General features: G+C 42.1%; 1 protein-coding gene across 9 annotated transcripts in view; it reads left to right on the top strand.

The window, feature by feature from the left end:
- The first annotated feature begins 442 nt into the window (after positions 1-442).
- Positions 443-24,350, top strand: part of ATP11C (ATPase phospholipid transporting 11C) — a 217,303-nt gene continuing 193,395 nt past the window's right edge. For 8 of the 9 annotated variants that reach the window (XM_032268311.1, XM_032268316.1, XM_032268315.1 and 5 more), the window contains exon 1: positions 6,144-7,948. In XM_032268311.1, coding sequence (XP_032124202.1) covers positions 7,754-7,948 — 195 coding nt within the window. In that variant the 5' untranslated portion in view covers positions 6,144-7,753. Of the gene's footprint in view, positions 1,526-6,143; positions 7,949-24,350 lie in introns of those variants that run through there. The other variant, XM_032268320.1, reaches the window with a different exon arrangement.

Here is a 24,350-nt window from a genome sequence, read left to right as displayed (position 1 = left end):
TGGCAATTCTGGACTCGCTTGTCTTTTGCAATGTTTAAAAGTTTCGTAAATTCCAGCTCTAAGTTGGGGGCCGAGGATGTCGAGGGTTTCCTGATGCGCACATTTCGCGTTCCAGGGAAAGCTCCCAGCGTTCGGAGCTTTGCCTAATTTACCCGTCTCACATGTCCCCACCTCTAGGAAGCTACCGAGCACACCCGGCCTCCACACCCACTGGGCCGGCGTGGAGAACCCGCGGTTCAGCCCGCACTTCCTTCTTCAACCCTCTGGGCAAACCTGGGACTAGCGTGTGGGGGAGCTCCCAGCCCGCGGTACCAGGAGGAGTAGGGGGACAGTGGGACTACAACTCCCAGGCTGCCCCGGGAGCAAGGCGGGGGAGGGGGCGAGCGGGAGGGGCCTGAGGGTGGGGCGGGGGGCAGGGAAATCCCGCCCCACTGCGCAGCAGCGGCGACACAAAGCCTGACTTTACAACCTCAGAGAAAGTGGAAGTAAGAAGGCTTAGGTGGGGAGGCAGGACGAGAGAAAGAACAAGAGGAGGGAAAGCCGCGTAGGTGGGAGTGGAGCAGAGCGAGGGTTGAGGGGGGACCCTCCCCCGTGGAGATGAGGGTGGGCTTTCAGAACTAGTCCCCCCTCGCACCCCGCCCCGGCCCGCCCCTCCCCTCCCCTCCCGCGCTGGGGTCCAAACGGTGCCCTGCCTCAGAGCTCGGCTCCGCCCCGCCCGGAAGGGGGAGCCCGGCCGTCGGCTGGCTCCGGGAGGGCTGGCTGGCTGAGCCGAGGCTTCCTTGCCTGAGTACGGGACGAGAGTGCGGGACGAGAGTGCGGGACTAGAGCGCGGGGCGCGGGGGCGGCGCGGCAGCCGCGGACTGAGGAGGGGCGCGAGTGAAACCGCGCGGCGCGGCGGACGAATTAGGGCTGGGGCGAGGGAGGCTGTGGCTCCCGACTGAGACAGGGGAGTAGTGTCGGGCTGAGGCGAGGTGAGGCGCGGCGTGCCTCGGGAGGGTTCCTCGTGCCCCAAGGGGGGTGGCCGCGGAGGCCAGCGGGGAGGCCGGCGGTGGCGCCCCGCAGGGGAAAAGTGCAGCTCGCGGAGTGCCGAGCCTGGTGCTGGCGGAGAGACGGGGGCGCCCCCCTCCCCACAGGAGGAGCCTCGCGCTCCTCCGCCATCCTTCCCCCGCGTGGCGGGCTTGCCTTCTCAGTGGGTGCTGCGGCAGCTGCCGGCCCGCGGCGCCCGGGCCAGATTAGGGCGAACTCCGGGGCCGCCGCCCCCGGGGCGGGCAGGCCGGGGGCGGGCCGCGAGTGAGGCGGGGCGGCGGCGAGGCTGCGGGCGGCTGTGGGGAGGCGGAGCGCGGAGAGCCGAGTGGGGCAGGCGGCGAGCGGGTGGCCCGGTAGCCCGCCTCGCTGCTCCGCTTGGCGCCGCCGGCCCACGCCGCAGTGTGTTTTGTGGACGGCGCCTTCCCAGACAGCCCGGTAGAGCCCAGCTCAGCGCCCGGCCGCCTTCGACGCGATGTTCCGCCGGAGCCTGAATCGTTTTGTAAGTACACTCGCTGCGGCTCCGCTCGTGCCGGTTTGCTTGCTCGTCAGTCCTTTCGCCAGGTCCCTCACAGCAATTTTCTGAGGGGTTAGTTACATGTCTGGGAGACGCCACCACCCCTCTTCTTCTTTTTCACCGAAACACGGTGCCCGGGCGGCCGGCGAGGTGAGGCAGGTAGGGCTCTCGAGGTATCCCGCCCTCGCCCCCAGGACAATTGGACCCAGGCTTCCCGGAGCTGTTTCAAACTCTGCCTGAGACCGGGGCCGCCCTCGGGCTGGGTGGTGGGGGACTCGTGGGGGCGGCCGACCCGGGGACCCCTTAGTTTGCCAATTAGTCGAAGATGGCGTTTTATTCTTAGGGAGGTTGCTTTCTTTTGTTTCCTCTGCCACGAGCAAATGGAGGTAAACCTAGACCTGTCACCGTGGCCCAAAAGAAGAGCTGGGGGCTGAGGGAGCCTGAGGCTAGGGCCAGACTCTGCCTTGCCTGGGGCGCAGCCAGCAGGCGGCTGCTGACCGGAGGCCGGGCAAACTTTGGAGACCCAGCCTACAAAGCTCACCTTTTAGGGTGTTTGAAAGGCGAGCGTGATTGTCAGGGTGGGCTGGGTGAATGTGCAGCCTGAGGCTGCACCGCCACTGCCCATGCTGCCGATCGCTGATCTGAAGCCTCGCGGGGGACTGAGCACTTCAGACCTTGAACCCATGGGAGAAGGCAGACTGCGACTGGACTCCTCCGTCCACGTTTCTCCCCTTCAGAATCCCCAGAAAAGGGAATTTCATTTTCATGGGAGTTTGGCATAGGGAAAATCGCTTTCCTGCTACTGACTTTTTCGAGTAACCTGTTTACTCCTAGAGGGTACATTAAGAATGGAGCAAAACAGGGCCATTTACGTCTATGTTGCTGTTTGTAGCAACTTCCTTAATTGCAAGAGGAGGTGTCGGGGATAGGATTTTATTTCTGCCAATGATGTGAAAGAAAGGTTTCATCTGCAAATTTTGATTTTTCTGTGGTTAGGAAAAAGGGTTGAATGCTGAGTGCTTCCCTCCACCTGTGTTAAGAAATGCATCTTTTGAGAACTTGTCCGTTTGTAAGTACACTCTTGCAGTTATTCCTAATCAAAGCATTACTAACAGTTTTCAGACATCGGATCAATTTGCTCTCATTTTTCATTCATTGGAAACTTTCGCAAATGTACACTGGCTAAAAGTAATACTAGCACATCCTTTTTTAGGATATTATTATCTCAGTAGTGCTATATTAATGGTTTTCTAAATGTTGACCTCATCTAGAAACATGTAGTATGAAATTGGAACAGATAATTACCTGTGGCATAGAGCAATAGAGATTGTACATATTAATCATCTTGAAATCGGTAGGCGATGGCTTGTACTGATAGCTTTGCTGAAGCGAGTGACTAAAATTGGTTTCTCACATTGAACCTGAGAATGCAAAAGAGTATTGTTCTTCATAGCTCTGTTTCACATAGATTCTTGTGATCTTGGAGTGTTGTTTGGGGGTGACAAAAAGGGAAAGGTGACAATGAGAGCTAATTGTAGTATTTAGGAAAAGGATCATCTTTTCACATGGCAGCCTTGTGGTGGAAAACAACTGGGCTCTGAATCATAATAAAATCCTTAGCTTAAACTTAAGATTTTGAAATCTTTTTTTTTTTTTTTTTTAAGGATTTGAATATTTGAAACTGAGCAACTCAAGTATCGGTCTAAAAGCCCATTTGCTTTGCTTTTGCGAAGTGATCTGCATCTTATCAGAGTCTAGTAATTAAGCAGTGCTGGCCCAGGAAGCCAGGGCATGCAGTAGAATTTGCAGCGGTTGTTGAGGTGCCAGCCTGCAGGCTTGAGGCCAGTACTTTGCATCCCCTACCAAGATCTCAGCAGAGAATCACTTTTGCTAATACTGAAATGAGCTTTGACCTCATTGTTTCAGCTGGAATGTTCAGCTGTTCACATTTTCCTGCACAGCCATGACTATGGTAAGTATCGGGAATTTGTACCAGTGCAGTAAGCTGGAAGATTCTTAGGAGTTGTGTCTGAACCCTAGGCCCAGGGCAAGGAATTAATCTGCATACTGTTGGACTGAATGTGAAAAATACTATCAAATACTTATTGTTAAGAAATGGCTTCAAAATTTTGTTGGGGGCAGTTTTTCGATCTCTTAGATCAGTAAACGATGCTGTTCTCATCTTTTGCCTGGAAAATTCTTTGAGGGGCACTTCCATTTAAATTACTAGAAGGCTAGAATTGAAGATTTGGGTGGAACTTTGAGACTTGCACAGCAATATAGGTGTAGTCAAGGTTGGGAGCTGTCTTATGATTGTTTTAATATTTTAGAAATAGAGCTATGAATTCCTTTCAAAATCAGTTGTGTTTTTTGGTGTACCTATACGTGTCTGAAATTGGTTTTGATTGCGAAATAAATTACAGTGGTGTTGATTGTAGTTGTTGGTCACTGAAAACTAGACTACATATTAGAGAAGTGCTTTCTTTATATTTTAAACTTGAAGTGGTAAGAATGTCTTAGGATTCTTAGAAGCATCATCTTCTATAGCTCAGTTGTGTTTGCTGAATCATTTTTGAAATGCCATTTATTTTTCCATTTGTCCAATTTCAAGCTAAAAGAAAATAGTGATTCACTGTATTTTTTAAAGACGTGGTCTTGACTTCTTTGCCATTAATAATTGTGTTCCTTTCTTTCTGATGAATTATGACTTTCCTTTTGACAGTTTTGAGGTGGAAAGAAATTGGTGGATTTGGTTTAGCGTTTTAGGCTTAAGGCATGTAGACGGTGTCCTAAAGGATTTAGGAGTTGGATGTCTCTGAGTGCAATAAAAGCACTGCCTGTTCTCAGTCAATATCTCCATTAATACATTAAATAAATAATAATAGGTCTGTCTGTACAATTTTTCTTCAAAGGCATATTTAATCAGAAGTCTGGACTAGTCGAGATTTAAGGGTCATGGACTTTTATGTTATTCTGTCTTGTTTTATTCTTAATGCAATTCCTAGTGATTATAGTAACATGTTCTCTTGGGTTTAAAGGTTTACCGAGAGTCTAAAAATTCCCCCTGCTTTTTGGCTTATTTAATTATTTTATGCTAAAGATTTAAAATAAGAGATTTCTTGATAAAGTAGATTGGGGGCTTGGCCAAGAGGACACTGTTCATTTAGCTTGTCAGAGAGTGGTATTTAACAGGTATGCATTTTTAGACCTTTGATACGTGAAAGTTTAATTGTGAGTGTGAAATACTGGAGTACATTTGAATCTCTGATTCTAGGAGCCCTCAAACTGCTTTGGTTTCGTAAAACATGCAGCATGTAATCATAATATCACACAGAAAATGCCCAGGACTAGAAAGAAATTAGTCTGCCTAAGGAAGGATGGAAATTTAAAATAAGACTAAATAATACAAAATAAGAATTAATGAAATAGGTAGCTAATTTATTGCTTTGAGTCCAAGGCAAGGCTAGTCTAATGAAGCAATATATGGAGGCAATTAAGAAAATAATTCAGATAATTGCTTTTTTTTTTTTCCAGGAGCAAGAAGGTTTTTAGTTTCCCCCTTACATTATCAGAGTAATTAAACTTTTTTTTTTTTTTTTTTTTCCTGTTTCACTTTACTAATAACCCTGGCCTGACATTGACGAGCAGGAAAATATTGTCTTTATTTTACTGTGTTTAAAAATATATCTGCATGTATGTATTGCAATATTTTTACATTTGCATGAGTATTACAAATGGTCTGTGCATCTTGGCTCCCACATGGCTGTTCATAGAGGTCTAGATTTAACAGTTGACCATACTTAAAAGCAGTTCTTTAATCATATTGTGTTATAATTGCCTTTTAACTTGTGTGGCTCCCTAGACTAGTCTTTCTCAACATGGAGAGAATTGGCACTGAGGCCCTAGGACATGCATTGTAAGTAATAAATTAACTTTTTTCCTATGCAGCTGGAGTTAAGGAACCCTAAATTGAGAAAGGCTGTCCTAGACAGGGACAGTTCACAGTATGTTCTTATCTCTTAGTACAGTGCCTGGTCCCCAGTAGGTGTTCATTAAAATATTTTTTGAAAGAACAGCTTTTATATATATCACATAAATAATAACCTTTACTTACAGATAGTGATTATTGTAAATCCGCCCTTATGCAGAATGAGTGAAGGATGAGGAGTTCTTGTTAATTGGGGTATACCATATACATTACTAGTTTTCTAAGAATTAGAATAAATACATCTAATGCCGAAGCTATTCTGACCATAATATAATCTTTTTTTTTCTTTGTTTTCTTTTTTGAGATTTTTTAATGGGAATTTGATGATGCAATTATAGAGGCTGAGAAGTCCCAGGATCTGCCATCTGCATGAGCCTGGTCACAAAATATACCCTTTTTTTTTTTTTTTTTTTTTTTTTTTTGAGGCAGTCTCACTCTTGTCACCCAGGCTGGAGTGCAATGGCATGATCTCGGCTCACTGCAACCTCCGCTTTCGGGGGTCAGGCGATTCTCCTGCCTCAGCCTCCCTAGTAGCTGGGATTACAGGCACCTGTCACCATGCCTGGCTAATTTTTTTGTATTTTTTAGTGGAGACAGGATTTCACCATGTTGGCCAGGCTAGTCTCGAACTCCTGACCTCAGGTGATTTGCCTACCTCGGCCTCCCAAAGTGCTGGGATTATAGGCGTGAGCCAGCACGCCCGGCCTCTTTCTTAGATGATTAAGCCATTGTATGGTTTTGCAGAGCATTATTTCATTCAACAAGTACCTACTATGTTCTGGGCACTGTAGTAAATTCTGGGGATGTAGATGAGCAAGACAGACCAAGTTCCTGTCTTCATGAGCTGTAATTATCATCACATACACAACTATAGATATAGAGGGCATGTTAACTGCATTGCATTGAATACATGTGTGACATACCATGAAATTTGATCTTTATGAATAAGTTACTATTACATACTTGTCATTTTTCTTTCTATCAAAAATAGATTGTACAATATCAGTTATTTTCTGGTTGTTTGGATGCCAGATAAAAAGGAGTTTATTGTATTTGTCTCCTTCCATCTGAACCTGTGTATGGCAAACTGCTCTTTTGCAAATAGATGCTAGGCTGACCCTGTGCAAGGTGGGAAACCTATTTAGAAATGAATCACTATAACTTGAAATAAATGTTTACACAAATGAAAGCAGGTTTTGTCTTTTTTTTTTTTTTTTTTTTTTTGATCCACCTTTTACTGACTAAGCAACATAAAACTCTGAATATGTCCTGAGTACCTTCTATAAGGGTTTCCTGTTTGTTCCTTTTTTTTTTGCTTCTTGCTAATAATTCAGCCCTTTAGTGAGTAATATTGAGTGCCTATATATCAGGTAGCTTCCAATGTTCCTAATGAACTTTTAGCTGAATTGAGATTTGGGTGGGTGAAGCTGGCCATTTTTATGTTGATGCAACTGTCCAAATGAGCTTGTTTTCTCAGCAAAGCTGCCAGTTGACCACCTGCTGGGCAGTGGGTTCTAAGAGGTCAAGGATGGCCAGTGACCCCTGAGAGAACCATAACTAAACTCCCTGTGTCTGCATGATGTACGAAGAACTAGCCCACTGAGTGAAATGAAATACTGGTTTGTTGAGTGATGGAAAACATCATCAAGGCTAACTACTTGTCTAACATGGTGAGTCAGTTCTTTCAGAGGATGAATGCATGGGATACAAAAACATACTAGTTTTTTCTTCAAGGTGATGGAAGTTTTGTACATCTGTAGTGCTTTATACAGATGAACCTTTTACATCTGGAATCCACAAGACTGAGAGAGTTTTTCTGGTTAGGTGGAGGGAGGTTCTGGGCTTCCACAAGTGAATTAGATTCTGGCTTTTGAGTTTATTTCCTTTCACTTAACATTTACCTTCTTGGCCTGGTATAAGGGTAGACTAGCTGTGATCGTAGAGCAAACATACTGGCACAACTGCAGCATATGTTAACACTGCTGCAGCTTAATGATGAATGAGTGCTCAGCACTGCAGATATGGGCACAGGATGCCCTATGCTAGCACATTGGCAGACAGCCCCTCAATTACTGCAGTGTATGGACGGATTGCCGGTTTGGCAGACTTCTTGATAATAGAAGATGTGATTTACAAATGATAATGGACCATGGATATCCAGATTTAGAAGGTTAACGTGTATTTGTGAAGTAGAAATCATTGATTTCTTGCCCCATATTTATTGAATGGAATATGGGAGGATTGGTGAGGCCTACCCTGTTCTAGCAGATATCATCATTTGTCTTTTAGGTGTCTCTATTATATGTTATCATAAAGTATTAATGTGGCAATGTTTTCCTAGTCCCTTTCTCTTTACCAAGGTATTCTTGGAAAAATCAGAAGTGTTCTTGAAAATGATCTTGCAGTTAGCACAGCATCAGGTAAATAGTAGATGTTCAATTAATACTTGTTTAATTGTTTTGAGCTGAATTGGTGACATAGCCTGAGTCAGTAATAACAGATGAAAAATGAACAGTTGAGGAAGCAGTCACCAAGAAGCTTATACATTTCAGATTGGGCTATAGATAAGTGCAGAGCACTGAAAATAATTTCCTTTTCAGTGGACAAAAATACTACACTAATTATATTTTTTTTGAGATGGAGTCTTGCTCTGTCACCTAGGCTAGAGTGCAGTGGTGGGGTCTCTACTCACTGCAACCTCTGCCTCTCCAGTTCAAGCAATTCTGCCTCAGCCTCCCGAGTAGCTGGGATTATAGGCACCTGCCATCATGCCTGGCTAATGTGTGTGTGTGTGTGTGTGTGTGTGTGTGTGTGTGTGTATGTGTGTGTGTGTATGTTTAGTAGACATGGGGATTCACCATGTTGGCCAGACTGGTCTTGAACTTCTGACCTCATGTGAGGCCTTGGCCTCCCAAAGTGTAGGTCTCCCAAAATGCTAGGATTACAGGTGTGAGCCAACATGCCCAGCCACTATACTTATTTTAAATGAGAAAAAATAATAATTACGTCCCTACTTAAAAAGTAATCAGAAAAAGGTTGTTGTTTACTTAAGACTTTTCTCTGTCTACTAGAAAGATAATCTTTAACCACCCTTCCTTTCTTGGCCACTCATAGAACACTATAGTTTAAATATTGTACAAACTAAAATTGTGAGCAAATTCATATTCTTATTTAGTACAGTTGATAAGCTTATGTTTTCTGTTGCCACCAGCACATCAAATCTATTTCGAAAACCAAAGCTTCAGTGTTAATTCTGCAAGAGCTATGAATCATTTGACTTACCTTTGTAAGTGTCCATTATTTGGATTCAGGAGACCTCTTGGTATTTGGTGCTGGAAATGTGAGGTACTTTCCTTTGTTTGCATCCAGTCACCGTCAGCTGGATGGGTACCTGTAGAAAGAAGACGGAGCAAACCAGAAGAACTGCTGAGTTTGAGGGATTTGGAAGCAGTTGTGTCGTGAAATGAGCTTCAACCTTGTTTAAAAGAGTTAGTACAAGTTCTGCCATTTACTACCTCGCTTGAGAAACTGGGAACTGAAGGCTGTGGTTCATATACAACAAAGTGTTTCTCAAAATGTGGTCTTTGGACCACTTACATAAAAAAATCTTGGGGCTGGGTGTGGTGGCTCATGCCTGTAATTTCAGCATTTTGGGAGACGGAGGCGGGTGGATCACTTGAGGTTAGGAGTCTGAGACCAGCCTGACTAACATGGTGAAACCCCATCTCTACTAAAAATACAAAATTAGCTGGGAGTGGTAGCGTAGGCCTATAATCCCAGGTGCTTGGGAGTCTGAGGCAGGAGAATCCTTTGAACCAAGGAGGCAGAGGTTGCAGTGAGCTGAGATTGCACCATTGCACTCCAGCCTGGGCAACAAAAGTAAAACTCCGTCTCAAAAAAAAAAAAAAAAATTCTTGGATGCTTACTATAAGTACAGATTCCTGGGCTTTGAACTTACTGAATCCAAGTCTTGGGTGATAGGCCCCAAGAAACTGTGTTTTTAACAAGTATTCCAAGTGGTTCTTAGGCTCACTAAAATTTGAGAACAACCATGTATGATATAGTAAACACTGAAATATTTGTTTTCTGGGCATACTCTCTGTTCACCTTTTTGAACTTCAGTTTCTTCATCGATAGAATGGGAATAATAATACCTATTTCATAAGATTGTTGAAAAAAATGTTTGATAGACTATTCAACACTATACCAATTGTGTCAGAAGTCCTTAAAACCACCCTAGGTTTCATGATTCACTGGCAGAACTAGTACATAGAGACACTCTGGGGTGTGATTTATTATAACAAAAGGATACAGAGCAAAGTCAGTAATGGGAAAAGGCTCACTGGGGCCAAATCTGGAGGAAACCATGTGCAGGCTTCCAGTCCTCTTTCATTGAAGTCACACAGGTCATGCTTAATTCCTCCAGCAAGAAATTTTAACAACTTGTGTGAAATGTCTACTAGGGAAGCTCATTAGAGATTCAGCACCCAGGATGTTTATTGGGAGCTGGTCACATAGGCACCCTCTATCTGATACACAGCAAAATTCCAGACCCCAGGAAGGAAAGCAGATATTCAGTGTAAACCCTATTGTTTACACAGCTTAAGTAGAGTGAGCCACTCTTATCAGTTAGGGTGATGGGAACCCTCCCAAAATCCGAGTCCCCAGGCACCAGCAAAGGACCAACGTTGCAAACAGGCCTTAAGAAGAGTAGCAGTGTCAGGCCCGCTATGTTAACTCTTTCTATCACACAAATATTGTGAAACACTGGTATTTTTTCAGTGAAAGGAAGTGACTTGTCCAACATCATTAAGCTATCAGCAGTAGAGCTGAGACAGACTCCCAGCAATCACACCTTTTCATTGCTGCCCATAGCCATGCTTCTACATTATGGGTCATTCCTTTTCATACTGTCATTGAAAGCACTCACTGTTTGTCACTTGCAGCAGAAGAGCAGCCTGCTGGTGGTAAATTGATGCACCCAGTGGGGGAGCCAGGAAGTATTGATGTTTCTGCCAGTTTAGCGTCAACACTTGCTGGTTTCCTCTCTGGAGCATCACCAAGTTCGTGGATTTTCATTTTTCCTGACTTTTGGACTTTTGTTACTGATCCCATTCATTTGCTCATAGTCTTAACACTTATTTGCATCATCACCTCATCCCATTACATACCTTTTGGGTAACACAATTTCCAAACAGTGGGCATACTGCAATATTTTCTCAAAGAAGACTATATAGGGAAAAAAAACAAACACTAAAAGAAAAAAATATTCTGGGCAATGAATTTTATGGCAATATTTACAAATACTGGTTTATATCCTGAATTGTCTTTTGAGTTTCATAGTCATGGAAAACCCTAGGGATATCTCTGGTTATTTGGAGTTTCAACCATTTTTACTGTTATAAAGGAAAGTTAACTGTTCTTTTATGATTGGTGTAAGGAATAAATAAGGAAATCACACTTGATGGTGCAGTAATCCCACATATCAACACGGGGAGTAGAAGCCAGGAGGGAATTGCCACAGATAAGTAACAGCTAGGGAGAGCAGATTATGTAAGCTACACCTGTTGTGTAAGTAGTGGGGATGCTCTTTAAGCTTCACAATTAATGTATTTTGCAGTAATATGGATTAAGGGATCTATAGTGTACTATACAATTTACTCTGGTTTCTTTTCTGAAAACATTCATGTGAATCACAGCTTTCTTGGAATACTCATGCCCTATTTGGTGCTGTAGAGGTGTGTAAAGTACAGCCCTGCTCACCAGTAGCTTGCAGTTTGGTAGAAGAGTTAGAAGACAACCACAAAGGACCAACCTCCACACAAGGCCAATAGGTCACCAGTGCCATCCTTTCGAAGGACATACACAGTAAGTGCAGTAGGCATGCAGAAGGAGGTATTGGCTTTCTGGTTTCATTTCCTGGGGAGAGCTTTATGGAGGAAGTAGCCTGTCAACTGGGCCTTTGGAGACCCAAAGGGCTGAAGGTCCTGAGATTTTAGGGTTGGGCAGTCTTATTACAGGAGGAAGCAATTACCTGAGCAATGGTGGAGGGTCATTGTTTAGTACTTAAAGCATGGGAAGCAGTCAATTTAGAGAGCATATGTGCCAATCCCAAATGAGTTTGAGCTGTTATTAAAAAAAAAAAGTGTAACAGGTGGGGCACAGTGGCTCATGCCTGTAATCCCAGCACTTTGGGAGGCTGAGGCAAGTGGATCATTTGAGGTCAGGAGTTCAAGACCAGGCTGGCCAACATGGTGAAACCCTGTCTCTACTAAAAATACAAAAATTAGCTGAATGTGGTAAAGGATGCCTGTAATCCCAGCTACTTGGGACGCTGAGACAGGAGAATCACTTGAGCCAGGGAGGTGGAGGTTGCACTGAGCAGAGATGGCACTATTGTACTCCAGCCTGGGAGACAGAGCAAGACTCTGTCTCAAAAAAACCAAAAAGTGTAACAGATGACCATAGATTTAGTGGCTTATAAACTACAGAAATTTATTTTTCACAATTCTGGAACCTAGAAGTCCAAGATCAGGATGCCAGCGTGGTTGGGTTCTGGTGAGGGGCCTTCAAGTTGCAGATCGGTGACTTACTTTATCTTCATGTGGCAGAGAGTGAGATGAACTCTCTAGGGCACTAATCCCATTTATGAGGGCTCGAAATCATGGCCTAATCACCTGTCAAATGCCTTGCCTCCTAGTACCATCACCTTGGAAGTTAGGATTTCCACATAAGAATTTTAGGGAAACATGAATATCCTGTCCATGACACATCAGAAAAACCAAAACCTTGATCTTCAATGCCTTACGTTTGCTATAGTATTTTTGATTTTAAAAAAGGAGATGCTGAAGACGGGTATCAGGTGGCTTTAGGTCTCCGTAACAATAGCTATAGGAATCTTCCCATATGTAGAAGATTCTGAAACCCATGACTACAGTGAATTTATGTCATTTATATATATATATTTATTTATTTATTTATTTTGAGACAGAATCTTGCTCTGTTGCCCAGGCTGGAGTGCAGTGTGGTGTGATCTTGGCTCACTGCAACCTCCGCCTCCCCGGTTCAAGTGATTTTCCTGCTTCAGCCTCCTGAGTAGCTGAGACTACAGGTGTTTGCTACCACACCTGGCTCATTTTTGTTTTTTTGTTTTTTTTTTTTTTTTTTTTTTTGAGTCAGAGTCTCGCTCTGTCGCCAGGCGCCAGGCTGGAGTGCAGCGGCGCGATCTCAGCTCACTGCAACTTGTGCCTCCCGGGTTCAAGCAATTCTCCTGCCGCAGCCTCCGGAGTAGCTGGGACTACAGGCACGCGCCACCATGCCCAGCTAATTTTTGTATTTTTTTAGTAGAGACGGGGTTTCACCATGTTGGCCAGGATGGTCTCGATCTCTTGACCTCGTGATCCGCCCGCCTCGGCCTCGGCCTCCCAAAGTGCTGGGATTATAGGCGTGTGCCACTGCGCCCTGCCTCATTTTTGTATTTTTAGTAGAGATGGGGTTTTGCCACGTTGGCCAGGCTGGTCTTGAACTCCTGACCTCAAGTGATCCACCTGACTCAGCCTCCTAAAGTGCTGGGATTACTGGCATGAGCTACCATGCCCGGCCTGATTTGGTGCAGGTACAGTAAGGTAGAGACCAGGATGAAATATACATTTGAGGTAATATATCATGATACTATTTCCTATATTATTATAGGACTGCTTACTTAGTTACCCTGCTTAAATTATGGGTGCCCATTTCTGGGAACTTTTACTGCACAGGGGAGATAGGACGGTAGTTTATTATCTTGAGTACTAGTGGTCATTTATTTAAAAAGCTGGGGATCAGGCCTGTGTTCAGGAGCACATGCCTTACCAACACATTTGTATTTCACTGCTATTAGATAATATGGCTTTTGATGGACTTTCAGATCTGACTGCATCATTCTGATTTACCAGAACATGAATTGCATCTCATTTCTTCTGTATTAGTCTATTTTCATACTGCTATAAAGAACTGCCTGAGATTGGATAATTTATAAAGGAAAGAGGTTTAATTGACTCACGGTTCCACATGGCTGGGGAGGCCTCAGGAAACTTACAATCATGGCAGACCGCAAAGAGGAAGCAAGGCACCTTCTTCACAAGGAGGCAGGAAGGAGAAGTGCCAAGCAAAGAGGGAAGAGCCGCTTATAAAACCATCAGATCTCGTGAGACTCACTATCACAAGAACACCATGGGGAAAACTGCCTCCATGATTCAGTTGCTTCCACCTAGTCTCTCCCTTGACACTTAGGTATGATGGCGATTATAATTCATGATGAGATTTGGGTGGGGACACAAAGCCTAATCATATCACCTTCATAACTAGTTCATCATGACAGCATGCTCAGTCAATGCCGCTTTTCTTTATCATCATGAGTGCTACCCTCGTCCAAGTCATCAGCATCTCTCCTCTTTCATATTTGTTCCTCCTCCAGTTTTCCTCTGTTCAATAAATGGCACCATCTCCCACCTGGTGGCTCAAGCTAAAAACCTAGCAGTCATGCTTAATACTAACCTTTCCCTTCATCACATTTGTCAGAGAATCCAGTAAGTTCTATTTCTGAAAGTGCTCCCACATCTATCCACCTTTCTTCATGCCCACACCTACCACCATTCACGTTCAAGCTACTGCTGTCACTTACCTGGATCTTTGCAGTCAATGATTTTATTACCCACTTTTACCCTCTCCTTTCCATCTTCCACATAGCTCCAGAGGGATCTTTTACAAATGTACACCAGGAGGCTTTCATTGACTTTTCACTGATTTCTGGATACGTTGCTGGTATTGTTCTTACTCTTTCTCACTTATTCACTTTTAAAAATTGAGATAATTCACATAAAATAAAATTCACCGCTTTAAAGTATACACTTAAGTGGATTTAAATTTACTATACTGTGTAACTATCGCAGCTATCGAATTCCAGCACATTTCCACTACCTCAAAAATAAACCCTGTACCTGTTAGCTCTTAGTCCCAATCCTCTACCCTTTAGCCCTTGGTAACCACTAATCTGCTTTCTTATCTCTGGATTGCTAATGGAATCATACAATATGTGTTTCTTTGTGACTGAATTCTTTGGTTTAGCATAGTAATATTTTCAAGATTTGTTCATGTTGTAGCTTGTATCAGTATCAGTCCTTCATTTCCTTTTTTTTTTTTTTTTTTTGAGATGGAGTCTCTCTCACCCAGGCTGGAGTACAGTGGTATGATCTCGACTCACTGCAACCTATGCCTCCTGGGTTCAAGCGATTCTCATGCCTCAGCCTCCCCAGTAGCTTGGACTACAGGCATGCACCACCATACTCGACTAATTTTTGTGTTTTTGGTAGAGACGGGGTTGCGCCATGTTGGCCAGGCAGGTCTTAAACTGACCTAGGGTCATCTGCCTAGCTCGGCCACCCAAAGTGCTGGGATTACAGGTGTAAGCCACTGTGCCTGGCCTCATTTCTTGTGAAGGCAGAGAAATATTCCATTGTATGGAGAGAGCACATTTTATTTATTTGTTCATCAGCTGATGGACATTTGGGTTGTTTGCACTTTTTGACTCTTGTGAAAAATGTTTCTTTGAACATTTTTGTACTTTATTTTTTTAAATATTTTTTTTATTGAGACAGAGTCTGACTCTGTCGCCCAGGCTGGAGTGCAGTGACGCGATCATGGCTCACTGCAGCCTTTGTCTCCTCGGTTCAAGCAATTCTCCTGCCTCAGCCTCCAGAGTAGCTGGGACAACAGTCATGTACCACAACACCTCGCTATTTTTAGTAGAGACTGGGTTTCACTATGTTGGCCAGACTTATCTCGCACTCTTGGCCTTAGATGATCCACCACTTCAGCCTCCCAAAGTGTTGGGATTACAGGTGTGAGCCACTGTGTCTGGCAAACTTTTGTCCTCTTTAAAATGGATGTGTTTTTACTTGATTATATATTAGTGGATTGCTGGATCATATGGTAATTGTATGTTTAAACTTTTGAGGAACTACCCAACTGCTTTCTTCATTTCTTCCTCACTAAAATAACTAGTGTGTGTGTGTGTGTGTGTGTGTGTGTGTGTGTTTTTGAGACAGACTCTCACTCTGTTGCCCAGGCTATAGTGCCACGAGCTCTGCTCAACTGCAGCCTGTGCCTCTCATGTTCAAGTCATTCTCCTTCCTCAGCCTCCCGAGTAGCTGGGATTACAGGCGCCTGCCACCATGCGGCTAATTTTGTATTTTTAGTAGAGATGGGGCTTCACCATGTTGGCCAGGCTGGTCTTGAATGCCTATCCTCAGTTGATCCACCTACCTCGGCCTCCCAGAGTGCTGGGATTACAGGCATGAGCCACCGTACCCGGCCGTGTGTGTGTGTGTGTGTGTTTTTGAGACAGAGTCTTGCTCTGTCTCCCCAGCTGGAATGCCAGTGGTGTGATCTTGGCTTACTGCCATGTCTGCCTCCCAGGTTCAAGTTATTTTTGTGCCTCAGCCTCCTGAGGAGCTGGAATTACAGGCATGTGCCACTACACCTGACTAATTTAAAAATATTTTTAGTAGAGAAGGGGTTTTGCCACGTTGGCTAGGCTGGTGTTGAACTCCCAACCTGAGGTGATCCGCCCTCCTCAGCCTCCCAGACTGCTGGGATTACAGTTGTGAGCCACAGCACCCGACCAATAACTAGTATTTTTAATTGTTAAAAAACCATATAAAACTTACCACCTTTTTAAAAAATGTAGAGTAGTGCAAATTATATTCACATTGTATGTAACAGATCTCTAGAACATTTTCATCTTGCAAAACTAAAACTCCATACGCATTATACAACAGCTCCTCACTTCATGCTGCATTTGTCTTTTTGTAACTGGCTTATTTCACTTAGCATAATGTCCTCCAGGATCTCCATGTTGTAGCATTCTGAGATGATCTTCTTTTTTTTTTTTTTTTTTTTTGAGACGTAGTTTTGCTTTGTCGCACAGGCTGGAGTCTTGGTTTGCTGTAACCTCCACCCCCCGGGTTCAAGCAATTCTTCTGCCTCAGCCTCTTGAGTAGCTGGGATTATAGGTGCCTGCCACGATGCCTGGCTAATTTTTGTATTTAAAAAATTTTTTTTTCCTTTGTTTCAACAGTTCACTGGTTCGTCATAATTTTTTATTTTTAGTAGAGATGGGGTTTTGCCACGTTAGCAAGGCTGGTCTGGAACTCCTTACTTCAGGTGACCCACCCGCCTCGGCTTCCCAAAGTGCTGGGATTACAGGCATGAGCCACTGCGTCTGGCCTGATTTTCTTCCTTTTTAAGGCTGGGTTATATTTCCTGCATATAGATATATTATGTTTGTCTGTTAATCTGTAGCTAGTCATTTAGGTTGCTTCCACCTCTTTGCTATTGTGAATAATGCTGCTATGAACTTCAGTGGGCAGGTATCTCTCTTTGAGGTTATGCTTTCAATTATTTGGATATATACCCAGAATTGAGACTACTGTGTCATATGGTAATTCTGTGCTTAATATTTTGAGGAACCTCTACACTGTTTTCAACAGTGGCTGCATCATTTTTACATTCCCATTAAGGGCTCCAGTTTCTCCACATTCTCACCTACAATTGCTATATTTTTTATAGTAGCTGTCGTCCCCCCTCCCCCACCACAAACGGAGCCTCGCTCTGCTGTCCAGACTGAAGTGTGGTGGTGCGATCTCTGCTCGCTGCAACCTCTGCTTCCCAGGTTCAAGCGATTATCCTGCATCAGCCTCCTGAGTAGCTGCGATTACAGGTGTATACCACCATGCCTGGGTAATTTTTGTCTTATTAGTGGAGACTGGGTTTCACTGTGTTGGCCAGGCTGGCCTTGAACTCCTGACCTCAAGTGATTTCCTTGCCTTGGTCTCCCATGTGCTGGGATTACAGGAGGTAGTCACCGCTCCCAATCTATAGTAGCTGTCTTAATGGGTGTGAGGTTACATCTCATTGTGATTTTGATTTGCATTTCTCGGATGATTAGTGATGTTGAGCATCATTTCTTATGTTTTTTGACCATTTGTATGTCATCTTTTGAGAAATGTCTACTTAAGTCCTTTACCCATTTTGGTGGCAGGGAGATTATTTCCTTTTTTGCTGTTGCTCAGTTGTAGGAGTTATTTACATATTCTGGATAATACCTCCTTATGAAATAGATGATTTGCAGATGTTTTCCCACATTCCATAGGTTATCTTTTCATTGTGACCATTACTTACTTTGATTAATAGAAGTTTTAAAGTTTGATGTAGCCTCTCGTATGTCTGTTTTTGCTTTCGTTGCTTTTGCTTTTAATGTCATTTCCATGAAATCATTGTCAAATACAAATGTCATGAGTCTTTTCTCCTCTGTTTTCTTCTAGGAGTTGCGTATTTTTTAGTTGATAGTTTATAAGTTTTACATGTAGGTCTTCAATCGACTTTGAGTTAATTTTTGTATGTGGTATAAGGTAAGGGTCCAAATTCATTCTTTTGTATGTTGATGTGCAGTTTTCCTAGCACCATTATTTGAAGACCCTCTTAGCATCATAAGACAGGGTAAGAAAAAAGAAAAGATTCTCTTTTCCCCACAGAGTGGTTTTGGCACTCTTGTTAAAGATCATTTGACCATGTACATGAGAGTTTACTTCTGGGATGTTTATTTGACTCTGTTTGCCTGTGTGTCTGTGTTTATGCCAATGCTGCATGGTTTTAATTACTTTGATTACAAATTGTTTTGTAATATGTTTTGAAATCAGAAGTTGCAAGACCCCCAACTTTGCTCTTTTTCAAGATTGCTTTGGCTATTTGGGGTTTCTTAAGATTCCATATGAATTTTATGATGGATTTTTTTTTTTTATTTCTGCAAAAAATCTTCATTTTTTGTGTTCCATCTGCTACAGGACCGTTGTATATACTGTATATTACTGGTACACTTCTCTCCTGTAGTCAGTCGTCTCAACTCTTAATCATTTCTCGGAGCTCAGCTTAATCATCACTTCCCTAAGGAAACTGTTCCTGATCCTTCCCTCAGACAATGCCAGGTTCTCATGTTACTATGAACGTGTCCTTCATATTCTCTTTGTAGTTGACTTTACATTTGCATACTGTATTTGTTTGCTAACTTATTTAATATCTAGTTTTCCTCTGTATAGTATGCTCCATGAAGGTAAGAACTGTGACTATTTTTGCTCATTGCTGTATCCCTAATGCCTCACTGCCTGACATAATGTGTGTTCATTAAATGTTTGCTGAATGAATGAAATATGATTTCTATTTGCATTTCTAATCTTATTTCCCATTTATAATTACAGACTTGTAGAGCTTGACTGAGAAATCAAAGACTAAGTGATGTCCAGTCTTTTTTTTTTTTTTTTTTTAAGACAGTCTTACTCTTGTCACCCAGGCTGGAATACAGTGGCGCGATCTCAGCTCACTGCAACCTCTACCTCCTGGGTTCAAACGATACTCTTGCCCGAGCCTCCCGAGTAGCTGGGATTACAGGTGTGTGCCACCACACCCAGCTAATTTTTGTATGTTTAGTAGAGACAGGGTTTCACCATGTTGGCTAGGCTGATGTCGAACTCCTGACCTCAGGTGATCTGCCTGCCTTGGCCTCCCAAAGTATTGAGATTCCAGGTGTGAGCCACTGTGCCTGGCCACATGTTGTGTTTTATAATACATACTTTGTATCTTTTTTATTATGATTTTAGTTATTTAATACTCTGTGATATAGTTAATGAATTAACTCTAAAAGCTTCGCTGTTTTCATAAACATTTACAGTGTTGACTTTCTTCAGCAATTTGCTATTATATTTTCAAAGTACTTAATGTACTCCTAAAATATGTACAACTATTATATATCAATTAAAAAATACTTCTGTATAAATACGAAATGAAGTGTTTATTAATCAAGTATTTTTTTCTTCTTTTTTTTTTTTTGAGATAGAGTCTTACTCTGTCACCCTGGCTGGAGTGTAGTGGCTCACTGTAATTTCTACCTCCCAGGTTCAGATGATTCTCGTGTCTCAGCCTCCCGAGTAGCTGAGACTACAGATGTGCACCACCATGCCCAGCTAACTTTTGTATTTTTAGTAGAGACGGGGTTTTGACATGTTGACCAGGCTGGTCTCAAACTCCTGGCCTCTTTTGATCCTCCTGCTTCGGCCTCCCAAAGTGATGGTATTATAGGTGTGAGCCACTATGCCCAGTAATTTTTGAGTCCTTTTGATAACTTTTTGTCTAGGTGTTTTTCAAATTCTTGTTTCAAATTTTGTTTTTAAACAGCTTTATTGAGGTGCAAGTACTTTTAATGTTATTATTTTTGTGAGTTTATTGCAACTTTAAGGGGTTCCAGATATTCAGCAATGATAGTAGTGTTTCATTTAAGTCCTTATTGCATAAAGATGGAGCTAATCTTATTACTTTACATGGGTCAGAATTTGAATTTTTAAAAAAATCTTTAAAAAAATTTTACTTTTAGTGTAGGAATTTGTGTTTTGTTAGGATATCTGTGTGCAGAAATAACTAAGTCAGAGCCTTAAATTGCTGATCCATGATTTCACTGATTTGTTGCAGGTTTATGGCGTTGTTAATAGTTGTAAGTTGTTTTTCTTTGCCTTTTAACCATAATAATGACAGCAAAAACTAGAATGGTAAGTTCTAGGAACTGTTTTAAGTGATGTGTAAGCATGACTTTATTATACACATTTGGTTATTAATCAGGATTCTCCAGAGAAACAGAACCAATTGGATATATACAGGAAGTGATTTGTCATAAGGAATTGGCTCATGGGTTTATGTAGTTTGACAAGACCCAAGATCTGCAGTCAGCAAGTTGGAGACCCAGGAGACCTTGTGGTGTAAGTTCCAGTCTGAAGCCTGGTAGGTTCAAGACTCAGGAAGAGCCACTATTCAATTCTGAAGGCAGGAAAATGCAGAAGAAGTTATTCCTTAGTCAAGGGAAGGGAAGGGCAGCCTTTTTGTTCTACTCAGGCCTTATACTTACTGAATGAGGCCCACCCACATTATGGAGAGCAATCTGCTTTACTTGGTCTTCTGATTCAAATGTTAATCTCGTCTAGAAACACCTTGGCAGACACATCTAGAATAATGCTTGGCCAAATACCTGTGCATGCTGTGGCCTAGTCAAGTTGATACGTAAAATTAACTGTCACACTTATGTCCCAGGATCATGTGAAGATTAATGAACAAATCTAAAGTGTCTATAGGTCAGTCAGGAATGACAGACTCTACTAAAAATAATTGTAGTTTGCTATTCTCCCCATCTGTAAAATAAAGGGCTTGAGCTGTTAGATGGTCTATAAGGCTTAGTGAATCATAGAACTACTAAAGGACCTTAGAGGCCATTTAGGAGTCCAACATTTTCATTATAGCCGGGAAAATGGACAGAGAATGGGTAAGTTTCCAAGATTATTCAGTGAATTGGGATTTCAGAAATATGGAATTTTAGGGTCAGTTCTATTGCCCTTGTTCTCAGATTCCTCATCTGTGAACTGCAAGGGCTCCTGGGATGATTTATATCTAACTTCTCTTCCAGCTTTATAATTCTGTACTATATGTGTAGGCTTCAGAGTCTAGGAGTGAGTAATCTTTTGACTGTTTACTGTTAGGTTTTTATCTGTTTTACTCTTTGGGCCTCCATCTCTTGATTGCACATTTGACGGTACTCTGCCCCAAATTTCAGTTTCCCTTTTAATAGTAATAAGTTTGAAGTGAATTTTATATACTTTGGATGTAACAGGGACAAATTTTAGGAAGTACTGTTTATAGGTTTTTAATAGTGGTTATACTGTTTAGTTTTACACTCATCTGAATGATTGAGGATCAAATGTAGATCCATGCCCTGGTGAGTACTATGCTCTAGAATTAATTAAACTCAAATCTAATTATATTGACCTCTTAGCTAAAAGCACTAATGGAGGAGAGGATTTTTGTTGATGCTGGAATATTATGGGCAAGCTTCTTGGGAATCAGCACCACTGCCTTTGCCAGTGGTCACCTGCCATTATTTTTCAAAAGCACTCTTGCTCATCTCTACTCATGAATACAATTAATTAGTTGCAGAATGTTAGTAGCAGCCTTTGGGTAGGCTGAGTGACAGCTGCTAGGAGATGATAGGAGGCAATAAGTAGGCAATTCATGTGTATATGCTTGAGAACAAGTAGTAATTTGGTCAAGCTGAATTGGGTGCCATGTTTATTAGACCCAATGATCAATCTAAGGCTGAGAGCCCTAGCAAGGTAGCAGTTTCAGAAATTGAATCTGTAAATAAAATATAGTTTAAAAGTCATAATCATTTGTTAGGTTAGACCCTAGACCTCGATGAAAGTATGTGGAGAGCATATATCCCTGTTTTGAAATTTCAGGCAGTGCAATTAAAATATTCCTGTAAAAATTCAGACATATTACTTATTAAAAATACTGATGAAGGCAGTGCAATCAAAATAAAATCATATGCAATCAAATCAGAAGACTTATTAATGGACTTATAGAATCCATGTTTGAAATTAATGATTTTAAATAGTCATGAAATTGATGTTGCATTAACAAGCATCTGTTTAGTTCCTAATACGTACCTCAGATTGTGGAAGTTTTTTGAGGTATGGGGATGGGAACTTCTTTGTTATGGTGCTTCCACTAATGAGCAGCATGACCTTGGAAAAATCACTTCCTTTTAAAAGAAACTGTCATTTAAAATTATAATATTCAGTGCATATAAAATAGATGTAAAATATGTGCCTAATAATAAACCCCTGCATACCCACTACCCAACTTGAGAATTATAACATTAGCAATAAATTCTACCTATGTACTTCTTCCCTATCTGTCTCCTTGCCTTCCCACCACCCTGTAACCATTAGCCTTATTTTTGTTGTGATCATTCTATTTTAAAATATAGTTATAACATGTATGTATACAAACTTAGGTATTTAGCTTTCTTATTTTGAGCTTTATGAAAATGGTTTATATATTGTTTTTTACTCAATATTATATTGCTAAGATTTTTATTTATTTTTTTGAGACAGACTCTTACTCTGTCACCCAGGCTGGAGTACAGTGGTGCAATCTTGGCTTAGTGCAAACTCTGCCTCCTGGGTTCAAGCAATTCTCCTGCCTCAGCCTTCAAAGTAGCTGAGACTACAGGCATGTGCCTGGCTTTGGCTTGGCTACTTTTTATGTTTTAGTGGAGATGGACTCTAACCATGTTGGCCAGGCTGGTCCTGTACTCTTGGCCTCAAGTGATCCGCCCCACCTCAGCCTCTGTAAGTGCTGAGATTATTACAGGTGTGAGCCACTGCGCCCAATCTGCTAAGATTCTTTTTTTTTTTTTTTTTGGAGACAGAGTTTCACTCTTGTTACCCAGGCTGGAGTGCAATGGCACGATCTCCGCTCACCGCAACCTCCGCCTCCTGGGTTCAGGCAATTCTCCTGCCTCAGCCTCCTGAGTAGCTGGGACTACAGGCACGCGCCACCATGCCCAGCTGATTTTTTGTATTTTTAGTACAGACGGGGTTTCACCATGTTGACCAGGATGGTCTCGATCTCTTGACCTCGTGATCCACCCGCCTCGGCCTCCCAAAGTGCTGGGATTACAGGCGTGAGCCACCGCGCCAGGCCTAAGATTCTTTTTAAGGTTTTATGTAGGCATAATTCATTCATTGTCACTGCTGAATAGTATTTCACTTTGGGAGTTTACCAGAATTTATCCATTCTCCTGTCGATGGGCCTTTAGGTTGTTTTCAGGTTATTTTCCTGGTATGATCAGTGCTGCTAAGAACAATATGTATCTTTTGGTGTATGTGTATTTATTAAAGGGTCTTTACCTTGTACAGTATATATGTGTGTGTAGGATATGCATATACATAGAAACACACACAAAAGTGTGTGCATAGGAAATCTCACATACGTAATTAAAGGTCTTGGAATGTGCAACTTTACAAAAGGAGGTAAAATTGTTACCCAGAATAGTTGTACCAATGTGCATTCTCACTAGCAATGTATGAGTTTCCATTGATTCATATTTTCGCAACACTTGCTATTGTTTGACTTCTTTCTTTTTGCCAATCTATTGTGTGTGAAATTTTATTTCATGATGATCTTAATTTGCATTTCTCTGATTACTAATGAAGTTAAACATCTTTGCTTATGTTTATGGGCCCTTTATGTTTCTCTCCTGATACATTTTTTCGTTTCCTTTGACTATTTTCTATTGGGTTGTTTATCTTTCTCACACTGACTTTAAGAGTCCCTTTCATCTTCAAAACACTAAAGCTTTGTGGTTATCTTTGTTGCAAATATCTTCTAAGATACTTTGCTTTCTCTTTTTAATATTTTTTGGTACCTTTTGATAAACAAGTTCTTAATTTCAATGTAGTTAAATTTTTCTGTCTTTTTCTTTATGGCTAGTGCTTTATATATCTTATTTAAGCAATCCTTCCCTATGCCAGTTGGGAATCTAGTCTCCTGTTTCTTTTTTCTAAAACTTTTAACATTTTGCAAATCATTTTTTGAGCCTCACTTTTCAGGTCTTTAGAATGCATATGTGGAACTAGGTGTTCCCTAACGTTCTGTTCTCTTACTCCTTGACAATATGACCTGAAGTAAATTTCTGATATGTGACTGTGTTTTCAAACTATGCAGTATTCTTTTTTTTTTCCCCCCCACAGTCTCTCTCTGTTCCCAGGCTGGAGTGCAGTGGCGCAATCTTGACTCACTGCAACCCCCACCTCCCAGGTTCAAGCAATTCTCCCGCCTCAGCTTCCCGAGTAGCTGGGATTACAGGCACCTGCCACCATGCCCAGCTAATTTTTGTGTTTTTAG

This window comes from Sapajus apella, unplaced genomic scaffold, assembly GCF_009761245.1.
Source record: "Sapajus apella isolate SASKATOON/1434 unplaced genomic scaffold, GSC_monkey_1.0 scaffold179, whole genome shotgun sequence".
NCBI lineage: Eukaryota > Metazoa > Chordata > Mammalia > Primates > Cebidae > Sapajus > Sapajus apella.
This window is presented reverse-complemented; position numbering and strand designations above follow the sequence as displayed.